The sequence below is a fragment of the Cucurbita maxima genome, unplaced genomic scaffold (assembly GCF_002738345.1).
Source record: "Cucurbita maxima cultivar Rimu unplaced genomic scaffold, Cmax_1.0 Cma_Scf00027, whole genome shotgun sequence".
Taxonomy (NCBI): Eukaryota; Viridiplantae; Streptophyta; class Magnoliopsida; order Cucurbitales; family Cucurbitaceae; genus Cucurbita; species Cucurbita maxima.
In genome coordinates this window covers 2,831,449-2,843,745 of record NW_019272043.1, presented here as the reverse complement: position 1 = coordinate 2,843,745, position 12,297 = coordinate 2,831,449, and the positions used below count along the sequence as shown (strand labels likewise).

Below are 12,297 nucleotides of genomic sequence, written 5' to 3'. Positions count from 1 at the left end.
AGGTATATGGCAAAATATTTTTTAAAAAAATAAAATATTTATTGTAATTAATATACAAATATTTTTTAAAATTTGTTTTTATTCTTTTATGTTATAATAGAAATGCCAATATAAAATTTTAAAATCTTACTTGTATTGAAAGAAAATCACCATAATATTAAATTTTCATTGATATTTTCACACGTCCATATGGTATAAGGCATTTAAAAAGTATAAATTATTTATTTATTAATGTAAATAATTTTAAATTTTTTTTTTCTAGAAATTGCATAATATTTACATAAAATTCATCGACAATTTAACTCGAGAAAAAATTGGAAGGAAAAGTCAAATATTATATAAATGGTAATTGAGGCGAACAATGAGGCGATTATCTCCAACACTTTCTTCTCCTGCTCCTCCTTCTTCCTCTCTCTCTAGATCTCTACCCTTCTTCTTCCAACCACATGGCTGCCCGCTTTTCTCCCTCGCTGTCCGTGTCTGGTAAATTTTTTCTTTTCTCTTTATCATAGAAGTTCGATGATTTTTTTCCGCATGCATATTCACATGATTGTGTGTTTGTGTTGAGTGATTGAGTAGATCCAAATTTTTTTCCTAGTAATTATCGCCTGTTAGGTTGCATTGAAAAGCTCTGGAAACGGATGGTTTTTATGAAGCAAAATACTTCGTATTCAATGTCTCTGGAAACTTTGTTAGGCATGACCCCCGGTGATGGCTTTTGCATTTAAATTACGTTGAGTTCGATAAAGGTTGCTGTGTAGACGTTTCGTAGTTTCGAGGTGGTTTGTTGAATGTTTGATTGTTGGTTTTTTGTCGCTCGAGAAAATTATGTTCTTTTCGGATTTGTTGTGTGAATTTCTGGACGAAAATTGGAGGTGGTTATCTCGATTGGTTTATGAAGTTCGATCGTTTCAAATTTTAGTTCTATTTCTCTTTGCATAGGTCGTTTCTGTTCACAAGGTAATCAGTTGTATTTGGGTTCTTTTTATCGTTTTTTTCCTTCTGTGGTTAGGGGGATTGATCAAGGCCTCAGATCTCTCCTCTAAGTCCATTTCCTTTGGGCATGCACCAAAACTCTCAGTTCAGAAGTGCTTCAAAACCAACCACAAGTTATCAGTACGTGCTGAGTACAAGTACGTTATGTTGCTTTATGCAATGAACGAAGTTATTAACATCATTTTGTTTAAATGTTTTTCTCTTATTGAAGTCTCACGGCTATATTTTATCATGAATTATAACTGAGGAAGATATAAAAGGATTTGTTCTTATAATGTTGTACTTCTATTGTTACATGATTCTGAAATTGTTTAAGATATAGCTGACTTTTTGGAGCGATTTTAGTTACTAAAAATTTAAGTTAGCGAAAGAATAGTATTATACAGTTGCAATACTGATCATGTATCCTTATCAGGAAAGGGGGTGCTGGGTGAGTATAGGATTGAGCGGGCCAGGGAATATATAAAATAGGAAAGGAAGGAAGATTCTGAAAACTTAAGTGAAAGAGAAAGTAGTATACTCAATTATCAAAAAAATCTAAATAAGTTTTATAGCAGAGATTTTTGTGGGCCCGGGATTCATTGCTTGAGGATTTTTACTCTAATGCATTCATAGTAGTTTGTTATAAGTCATACCTATCTATAGTTCTAATGAGAATACAGTTTTCAAATTGAACTCTACTGTGTACCTTGAGGGATCCATCTCTAGTGAAGCATGCCTCATTTATTTCTGAGGCAAGAGCCACCTTTCTTTTCCATAGATACTCCAGCACAAGACCAACCATTTGCTTACTTTAAAGAAATTATGTTGCAGTTCTTATAAAAAAAATGTTGCAGTTGAAAATATGAACTTCTTCCTCCTTTCCCTTACCAGCGGCCCAAATTAGATGGTTGAAAAAGAGAGTAAATTGGAATGATTTTCTTTTTTCTCCCCATCTACTATTCCTTTGTTTCAAACATGCACTATTTTATTATGTTTTAGGGAGTAAACTGTACTTTCCATAAAGAGATAGAAGGAACAATATGGAAAGAACACAAGGCACCTTGAGATGTTAAAGGAGATTTCCAGAATCTACTCTGCATTTGAGATATTCCACTACATATATCGATGTACTTTATGTTTTCAATTGTCTACTACACATAGAAATAATGGTTCATTTTATTCATTTTTTGCTCCTTGTAGTAGTTCTTCCCTCCGGATACTTGAAAGTTCAAGCTTTGGATGTTGTTTTGCCTGGTTGCTCTTGCTACTAGTTTCTTATTGTTTCACATGAATAGCAAAACTCTACTGATGAGAATAGCATCAAATTAAGAACCTAACAAGACATCCTCAAGCCATAAAGAAAATAATTTCATGAAATATCTCGATGTATATTGCGAGTTAAAAACGAGAGAAACGAGAATGGTAGTCAACTCCCAATATTTCAGGATTAACTGGTATGCCTATGGGTTAGTCTTATATATATTGACTTTGACATCTCTCTTGGATTGGTATTCTGGGGAAAAAATGGTTAACACGTCCACTTTACTTCGTCATTCTAACAATATCAAACTTCTTTGTAAATCTTTATTGTTTCTTTCCTATAGTTCTACTAGATTTTTAGACAGACGAATTACGTTCTTAAAATTTTAATTTGGTTACTTAGATGAAGATGCGTTTAATGACCCATTTGAAACATTATAAAAGCAGCACATTTCTATTTACTCCTGGAATGAATTTCCAATGGTTCCTTTATTTTTTTCCGTAAGGACAGTTGGACTAATAACTACAAGTTTGTTTTTTTGTTACAGTGATGGTGGTAGAAGCGGAGGTGGGGATTTTGTTGCTGGGTTTCTTCTTGGGGGTGCTGTATTTGGAACCTTAGCTTACGTTTTCGCACCGCAGGTGAAGTCAATGTTTTATTGTTTTGTTCTAAAATCTTACATATCATCTCTGGCAAATAAGATCTTAACATAAACATTTGGATTTCATATCACCATTGTTTTTCTGATTCAGCTAGGGTATATTTTAATTATTCACATAAACATGCATCTGTTTAGATGATTTCATGAAGTTAAGAAGAAAATGGATGAGGGGACGAATGCACTTATACTCCTTTATAGTTCTTCTAATCTTTATATGCAAATTCAGAAGGCTTATTTTTTATTTGCCCCACATATGTCATTGTTACATACAAATTTCAGAATGTGTGTCAAGTGGTTTTAATAGTTTGGAAATTCTATTTATTGCCCTTCTGCTTGTATGCACGTAATGCAGATCAGGAGATCTCTTCTAAATGAAAATGAATACGGTTTTAAGAGGGCAAAGCGTCCAATCTACTATGATGAAGGTTTAGAGGTAATTATAATGATATTCTCTTTTTGTAGATTATTTTTCTTTTAGTACAATTTGGTTTCCTTTATACAAGTTAAGGCTTGGAATTCCAATCCTTGAACTCTGATAGTTCTGTCTGTTCTATCTTTAGATTTCCAAAAATTTCAATTAGATCTCTACTTAACTTAGTTCATGGTCTGTAAAAGAGAGTATGACATAGTGTTATTTTATTATGTTCAGTGGCTTGCTTTTTGTTTCTTCATCACAGTATCATTTAGTTACTGTAGAAACTATAGACTTACCATTCAAAATTTAAGGACATAACAAATTGAGAAGTGTATCGCCAAGGTGTTGGCTAACAGATTGAGAAGGGTGCTTCCTTTGGCAATAGCATATTCTCAGGATGCTTTTATTGCTGGTACACAAATTTTAGGTCTGGCCCTTATTGCAAATGAGATTATTAACTACAGATTTCACAATTAGGAAGGGGTCATCTTCACGATTGACTTTGAAGAGGCATATAGCCACGTGGGTTAGAATTTCTTGTATGAAGTCCTAGCCAAGAAGGTTTCTAGGTATAAATAGAAATCTTGGATTTGGAGTTGTGTTAGATTGGTTAAGTACTCGATCCTTACGAATGGGAGACCGAAGGGTAGGATTTGTGCTTCAAGAGGGTTTCAGCAGGAATCCTCTTTTGCACTTTCATTTTCTCGTGGTGGATGTTTTGAGTAGGATCTTTTTGTGAGGGGTCGAGTATAATGCTATCGAGGGTTTTGAAGTCGGGAAGGATAAGTTGCCCCTCTCTCATCTCTAGTTTGCTGATGATGCTACCTTTTTTTGCTCAGGTAATGAAGAGTCGTTCTTCAATCTGAATAAGTTTTTAGCTTTCTTTGAACCCATTTATGGTTGAAGATTAATAGAGGGGTTTGAATTGTGAGCTGCAGAAGATGAGTAGGTGGGCTGCCTTGGTTGGATGTGAAGTTGGTTCGTTTCCTTCCTCTTGAACCTTCGTCCCCCACTTGGGCATAATCCTAGACCTATCCGGTTCTGTGACCTTGTTGTGGGTAAGGTTCATAGGAGGCTTTCATCTTGGAATATGAGTTCCTTCTTGGAAGGTACTAGACTAACTCTAATTCAATTTGTCTCGAGTGAGATTCCAATTTATTTGTTCTCTTTTTAGGGTCCTCGTGTATGTGACTGAGGGTCTCGAGAAGCATATATGGGATTTCCTTTTGAGTGGGCCTTGTATGGAGGTTGAGGCACATATAGAAAACCCTGGAAAGACATTGCTGAGGAGTACACCTTTTCCTGCTTTGTTCATTGTTCTGTGGGGATGGAAGAGAGTTTTTGGGTCGGAAGATAAGTGGTTCGGAGATAGATCCCACTGCTTTGTGTTTCCTCATCTTTATCATTTATTTATGATGAATAATCATTTGATAGCCGATTTTCTATCACATCCTAGGTATTTTCCCTCGCCTTTGTTGGGCTTCCATCATCCTTTGTCCAATATGGGGGAAACGATGGACATTGTCGACCTCCTTTCATTGTTGGGGGAATTCCGTTATTTTTTGAGGAGGGATGCTTGTTGTTGGAGCCCTAGCCCGACCGGAGGTTTTTCGTGTAGGTCCTTTTTTTCTTTGCATGATTAATCCCTCTTCCTCCTCTCCTTTGGGGATTTTGTTTTTGCCTCATTGTGGAAGGTGAAAATCTCAAAGAAGGTTAAGTTTTTTGCTTGGCATGTTATTCACGGTAGAGTTAATACCTTAGATAGGGTGGTGAGGAAGTAGTTTCCTACCTTGGTGGGACATTCCTTATAAGAGATTTATTAGGGTCTTGATCACATGCTTTGTGCTGCAATTTAGCTTATGATGTTTGGGGTCGGTTCTTTGTAGAGTTTGGTCTCGCTCTTGCTACACAGAGTTATTATAGAACGATGAACAAGTAGTTTATCCTTCATCCTCCCTTTCGCGAGAGGAAAGTTTCTGACAAGCTGGGGTATGTAAAATAACATGTGGAGGCTGTGGGGACAATAGAATCTTTTGAGTGCTTGAGAGGTCTCCTTGTGACCTTTGACCCCTTAAGATCTTAGGTCTTATTTTGTTTGATTGGAGGCCTTTCATGTAGGTTGCCTCCTTTTGTGGGCTCTCTTTTGTATGCTCTTGTGCTCTTACATTTTTTCTGAATAAAATCTCGGTATCTTATTAGAAAGATAAAAGACATAACTGATTTTGTAACTTATCAATGTTTAATATCTTAATAAACCCTAATTTTCTGAGGAGCAGAAAACCAGAGAGACGTTGAATGCAAAAATAGGCCAATTGAATTCTGCCATTGATAATGTATCTTCACGTCTGAGAGGTGGAAAGAACACTCCAGCTGTGCCAGTTGAAGCTGATCCTGAGGTTGAAGCTACCTTTTAAATTCTGCTTAAACATGGACTGCTCAAGGTTTGAAGTTTGTACATCTTAGACACCATATCATCTCATGTGACAATTTGCCTCAATTTTTATTTCAAAGTTTTTTGTATTTGATCAAAATGAGAATTGGATGTTGCAGTTTCATTGTTGGAACTATCTTTAAGGTTATATATTACCACTTTTTAGAACTTTTTAAATCACTACTGAATTCCAAGGTAGTTTTTGTTGTCCATATTTATGTTCATAACCTTTTATTTGTGAGTTTAATATTAATATAAGAACATAGTCTAAATAGCCAAATTTTGGCATACATTTTGAACAATGTCCATGACATCTTAATGAGTTGCAATTTGAACATTGATCGATCTTTATGCTTCTTAGTAGATATACAATTTGAATTGGCTACGACTATAAAAACCGCTTGAGTTTTTGAGATTGGGGAGGCGCAATTTGTATGTCGGTTTGAATATGAAGGGGGGAAGGAGATCATCAATTAAAAACTCGAAAAAGAAATATACAAATATTTATAACAAAATAATCTCTGGAAGAAATACATAATAAAAATATTTTGTAAAGGTTGAGTATTAATCTAATGGGGTGCGAAACGTACTAAAATGTAATAATTTTTTAAAGTACACGTAGGAATCTCAATAGGCTTTGCATGCTAATTTTTTAAGGTACTCAGGTAGGAGTCTTAGTAGGCTTTACCCCAATTAGGAATTGAATTTGTAAACTCAAGGCACTATGAAAGTGCCAATTCTACTAGGTACATGTGCGCGTTAGACTTGGTGGGTCTTACTTCAATTAATCGGAATTGACTCCCAGCTAGTGAAGCCGAGCCATTTCGAGACACGATCGTCATGATAAAAATACAGGTAATTGCCACAATCTTAACATGTCACATGTCAAATAGTACATACATGAGGTCCCATAACTAGATTTTTAATAATATAACACATGCATGGACTATCATTTAAAATCCATACAACATGAGATATAATAATTAGATACAACTAATCTATGCTTAAAGTCGTCCTACTTACATAAATTACAAAAATCTGCAATCAAAAGTCTCTTTCACCCGTCCCTTATTGGCTCACAAATTTTGTGTTCATTTCCTAGAAACACCCCAAATCAATACTAGTTAGAATAGATGAATCGAACTGAACTAGATGAATCGAACTGAATCGGGTAGAACCAAATTGATTGAACCATTATAACTAATTTCACTACCCAATTAATATGCAAACTCAAAGATGTGATTGGAAGAACTAGAGTATGATGACCTACCATTTTACACTTAAAAAATGAGTCGTAGCTATAAACAAAATACAAAAATTAAGAATTTAACAGATGAATTTGTAAACATCAATAAATAAATAACATTAAATCACATAATCTTTCTCAAATAATACTCAAAGTTTTCAAACTAAAACTTTTTCGTCACTCTAATTCAGGGTTGTTCCATAGTCTTGAACTTGTATTATGTCCGCTACAAACCATATGAAGTCAGACTTCACTTGAAAAAAAAAAAAAAAAAAGTTGGAAACACGAATATTTAAATATTCAATATATGAAGGCTACTGCCTTCTTGCATGTACCAAAATCGTTCTTGGTCGAGATAGTATCTTAAGACTACTATTACCTTTTATCCTTTTGTTATATCGTTATATTCAAGGAGTAACCTTTCGACTATTAAGAAACTATCCTAATCAACGCACATATGGTGCAAGGAGTGACCTTGTAGTTATTAGGGTGCCACCCTAAACAAAAGTTTTAGTTAGCTACTTATAAGTTAGATCCTAAAATCATATGAAATATTAGTACATTTTAATTTAGTTTGAAAAACGATAAAAAGGTGAAACTGGCCAAACTAGGATAAATCGGTCTAAATGGATTAGTCCAACCAAGTCAGTTCATCTCTACACTTACACATGTCTTCAGCTCCAGACGTCTTATCTATTAGAGACAACTTTTTTTTGTTTTTGTTATGTACTCATGGAGACGAATGTAATGAAATAAGAATCAAGAAGAATCATTCAACTTTCCAAAAGATACTTTGACTAGATAAGTTTTTTTTTTTTCATACTTTTAAGGCAAAAACTGACTTCATACTCCGACGAGTTTAATCGATATCTACCGTGGTTCTTCTCCAAAATTGTCTCCACAATTGTCTATGAACCAAAACCCTTAATTAGTTCTCACAAACTCCCTCCAAATCTTCACAAAAATCCTTTGATTTCCCTTCAATTTTTCCTCATAAATCATCCTAAAACATAAAAAACACGCATCTCATCTTATTTTACCACATTCTTTTTCATTAATGGTCCAATCGAGTGCGTGATCGTAGAAGGTGGAAGAGGCACGATCGACCGCAAAGAGCGAGACCAAATGTTAGGGAGGCCACAATCAGGTCTCGCTCTTTGCCCAAATGTTATTTTAAATGGACGATAAAATTAAAATTAAAAATGAGATAGACCATAAATTTTACTTTTCTTAATGTAATAGCCAAACGTCAAATTCTACTTAATTATTTTATTTGAAGTTTTTTTTAGATAAAATAAAGTTGGTAAAGATTTGAACCTCAAACACTATTTCTTCTTCAAAATCCACTTGAGTTCTATTATGCTCGTTGTCCATGGGGTTCCCCGGGATAAGACGTGTGAGGTGCCCTACACATGTGGCCAAGCTATCATAAACATGATAGAACCCTATTGAATATGTGGTACTTCGCATGCAACTTGCAACAGACGAAAGTTTCTTTTAGCATTCAACTTCTAGAGTGTTTCAACACTTTCATCATTAAATGAATTGTTAGAGTATTTAAAAAATTCAATGATCTGAAAAAATCCAATCAACCTAACTCAAACCGTTCGGTTTGAATTGGGTTACGAACATTTTTAAATCTCTCTTCAATTTCAACACGCTATTAATACAACTTTATTTTAATTTTCAACATTAAGAATAAGTTCACACAAGATCCACGAAAATTGGGCCAAAGTTGGTTTCACATTTATGAGTTTGGAAAGTACAATAATAATAATAATAATAATAATAATAATAATAATAATAATAATAATAATAATTGAGTATATAATAGAAAGAAAAAAGAATAAACAGGCTACTGTTTTAGCAGGTCACTTTTGTGGTTGATAAATGTCTTTTTCTCCCTTTTATTAATACCGGTATTTACCGGTTGAGTTTGTATGTTATGACGACATATCACGTGTCACATCTACAAAGCATTCATATCCATCCACTTGCTTTCTCATTTCTCATATTTATTAATTAAAATAAGAGAAAATAGTACCATTTAATTTCACTTTATTAATACATAAAACAATCTTAAACTAAGCCTCAATTGGTTTTATTATCCTGCAATTTATTTTTAAAATTGTATCCATTTTCTTATCATTTTTAATTATTTCTCTATAATGGGTTTCCAAAACATTTCGATTGCAATCAAATTATTTATTTTTTTTTTAATTTTCAAAACTTAACTTAATTTTTTGAAAATTTAAGTGAAAAAAGAAAAAAACAAAAAAACAAAATGATTAGGGAACGGAGTTTAAATTAAAAAGAAATAATTATGTTTTAAATTTTAAACATGTTTATTAGATAAATGTGAGTTAATTTAGCACAAAGAAAAATATAAATGGCTAAAGAAAATAATTTAAATGTAATGCTACTTTAATTATTTCAATTAAATTCTTTCAAATAAGATAAACATTTAACATTGACTATACACAACCATATCATTATTCTTTTATTTTGCCCACCTCTATTTTTCTCTCTTAATTTAATTTGTGTTCAATTATTAAATTACAATAAAAATATATATATATATTTTTTTTTTATGCACTCTACATCACAGAGCTGTAACTTTCACAGCAACGGCCTCCGTTGACCGTTGGAGGCCAAACACCGAAGGCTCAGATGCTGCAATGATAGAAATAATCTGGGTTTCTGTGTCGGTGGCTGTAGGGGGGTATTTTCGTCATTTTAAGTATTTTAATTTAATGCTTTCTTTTTTTTAAAAAAAAAAAATAAATATTTAGAATTCTAATAGGAGTCCTCCCATCGGAGACCTGTGTGGAGTTCCCTTCCTTCTCTTGGCGGTTCTGTGAATCGCCGCCGTTGGCGGTGGCGTCGACGGCGAGAAGCTTTGGATTTTGCTCCCAAGTCTTCTTCTGTTGCTCTTTGTAGTCTTTGATTTCTCTGTGTCAGAGCTTTCGTTTTCCACCGCTTGGACCCTTTTGTCCAAACTCTTTGATGTGCCAATTAACTGTATTTATGACAAATAAATTCGGTTAAATTTGTCAAATGAATACGTTCAAATAATCATTAACTTGTTTTCTTATATTCAACAAGATATAGCGAAACGAAGACCGTCCAAATTCGAAAATGTTATTAATGTTTTGATCAGTTAAGTATGTTAGATCATCTCCGTGGGTTAAAAGCTACTAAATATTTTAGTTTTAATATAAATTTTCATAATTAAATTTATTTTTCATTAATCTTTAATTACACCATGATTTTGATATCAATTTTATATTTTTATTCTCTCTATAGATTTACAAGTTTTTTACTTCACAGGCATCTGATCAAAGGGTAGATTTTATAATCATGTAATCTTTAAAAAAAATTCTTATTCCTTTATCATAGTTATGGCTAAACACATAATAAAAACGATCTTTTTAGACAATTTAGAGTAGCTCGATTAATTAAGACACAAATCATCGACTAAACATTAGAGATTCAGATCCTACTCATTATTAAACTAAAAGAAAATAACAATAGATCATACTATTTTTTGGATTATAAGATCGAAGGATGCTTAGATTTCAGAAATGAGGAGCATAAAGAGAGATGATTTTGCAGAGCAGATGAACCATAACTTGCAATCAAATAAGGAAAGGTGGGAAGAAAAACCTTGCAACCAAGAGAGCAGAAATGGAAAGAATCAAGGAGGGCACGGCGGCAGACATGGCAGGTATTGGTGAGAGCTTTGGCAGGGCGTGGCTGAGGGCGCTCGTTCAAGAACACAATCCTGGCACTGTTAATGATGTAAGTCTGAACTCCTGTTATGTCCACAAATCTCTGTATCTCAGACACTCTTATCACATCATGGTAGGATGATCTTCTTATCTATATATAATACATATGATTCTATTTTAGCTCATATTAGAACAACATTAACAAAATGACCAAAGTTCTAACTCAATATACTTGTTAGATCCAATTTAATATCCAAATGAAAACTTAAACGTGTTTTTTACGAGACTTTGAAGTTGTTTGGTCTCCTGAAAACATTTTTTATTTTTTACTTTTTGCCTCGCAATCAAAAGTAATTTTCTAAAATCTACCAACCATACCAAACTTGGCTTTTAGCATTTGAAAGGGAAAAATAAAACAATAAAATAGCGAAAAAAAGATAAAGATAAAGAGAGTCTTCACAGTTTATATAGTTATGATTTGGCATCTTGTTGCTTTTAGTAGGTAACAAACAGTAATTTCCAAATTTGCTTCATCCAAAAATTAAGAAAAATAAATGAATATTTCCAATAATTAAAAGTTAAAAAATCAATTTCAGCCAATCCAAGAATGAAGAAGTTCTTCATGATCACGAAGATGAACAGAATTCGATTTAAGAATCAAAGAATCTACAGAAAAGAAGAACAGGAAGTACCTGAATAGCTCTGTGATCTTTATGAGAATTAAGGCAGAGCGAACAGAGAGCTCCGTTCATGCAATCCAAGCAATACATATTGCATTCGCTTTTGTGCGAATCGGCGTGGTGATTGCATTGGACGAAGAAGCTCGTGCTGAGAAGAGGTTCCAGCCATGGCGGCCATTCAATTTCTCCTATTCCTTCTTCTTCTTCTTCCTCTTCTCCTTTCTCCTCGTTCTCACCGTCTTCACCGATTCGCTCCTAATTCAACACAGAACCACAAGAAATTTCAGAAAAGGAAACAGAAAGAGCGGAATCGATCAGAGAATCTGAAAACAGAATCGATTTCAATCGAATGCTCACCATGACTTTTCCCGATTGCAGCTGGATTTTTCAAGTCGATCACATCTACGGCCGGTTGAACTGCGGCTGTTAGCAAATCGGATATAGGAGGTTGGTTTCTGGCTCTCCGATCACTTTTTCTTTCTGTGGAATCTTCTGGGAGAAAGTGAGAGAGAATATGGAGAAGAGAAAAAGGTAGGGCTATGGAGAAAAATGCCTTTCAGCTTTGGTTGGTGCTGCCGAATCTCCCTCTATCTTTTTGCTTAAAAGCCTAAACCCGAACCTCACTCCAAACCCAAACCAAAACGGGACCCGTTTACTTCAAGCAACTCACCATTATTTTGTTTTTCTCCAAAATTAAAAGAATTCATATAACTAGATTTTTTTTTTTTTTTTCAATTTTATCTGAGTTTGAGTTGGATTTTTTAAAAATCGAAAATTAATTTAATTTGTCTGTTGACATTTTTTTTCAAGTCAACCAAAAAACAATTAATATTTATTGCTGAGGTTAGGGATGCTACTGACTTTTAAATATTTGATATTTGAATTTTATAAGAT

General features: G+C 33.7%; 2 protein-coding genes and 1 long non-coding RNA gene across 3 annotated transcripts; 2 read left to right on the top strand and 1 right to left on the bottom strand.

The window, feature by feature from the left end:
* The first annotated feature begins 352 nt into the window (after positions 1-352).
* Positions 353-5,944, top strand: LOC111499995. Its single transcript, XM_023151767.1, has 5 exons — positions 353-483; positions 1,013-1,133; positions 2,787-2,880; positions 3,253-3,333; positions 5,592-5,944. The coding sequence occupies exons 1-5, from the start codon at positions 447-449 to the stop codon at positions 5,727-5,729; spliced, it is 471 nt and encodes a 156-aa protein (XP_023007535.1). The 5' UTR covers positions 353-446; the 3' UTR covers positions 5,730-5,944.
* Positions 3,343-5,543, top strand: LOC111499998. Its single transcript, XR_002721030.1, has 2 exons — positions 3,343-4,424; positions 4,490-5,543. It is a non-coding gene; the product is annotated as an uncharacterized LOC111499998 (long non-coding RNA).
* A 3,625-nt stretch (positions 5,945-9,569) lies between the features above and the next one.
* On the bottom strand, positions 9,570-11,988 carry LOC111499992. The gene is made up of 4 exons (XM_023151760.1): positions 11,761-11,988; positions 11,416-11,658; positions 10,659-10,874; positions 9,570-10,011 (listed from the first exon to the last, which is right to left on the bottom strand). Exons 1-4 carry the CDS (start codon positions 11,761-11,763, stop codon positions 9,781-9,783), a joined length of 693 nt encoding a protein of 230 aa, XP_023007528.1. The 5' UTR covers positions 11,764-11,988; the 3' UTR covers positions 9,570-9,780.
* Positions 11,989-12,297: the final 309 nt, after the last annotated feature.

Coding starts and splice junctions, on each gene's coding strand:
- LOC111499995 (XM_023151767.1), top strand. CDS start 447: ATGGCTGCCCGCTTTTCTCCCTCGCTGTCCGTGTCTG. Junction 2,881..3,252: donor CTTACGTTTTCGCACCGCAG/GTGAAGTCAATG, acceptor CACGTAATGCAG/ATCAGGAGATCTCTTCTAAA. Junction 3,334..5,591: donor ACTATGATGAAGGTTTAGAG/GTAATTATAATG, acceptor TCTGAGGAGCAG/AAAACCAGAGAGACGTTGAA.
- LOC111499992 (XM_023151760.1), bottom strand. Junction 10,875..11,415: donor AAGATCACAGAGCTATTCAG/GTACTTCCTGTT, acceptor TATTATATATAG/ATAAGAAGATCATCCTACCA. Junction 10,012..10,658: donor TCTGCTCTCTTGGTTGCAAG/GTTTTTCTTCCC, acceptor TCATAAATACAG/TTAATTGGCACATCAAAGAG.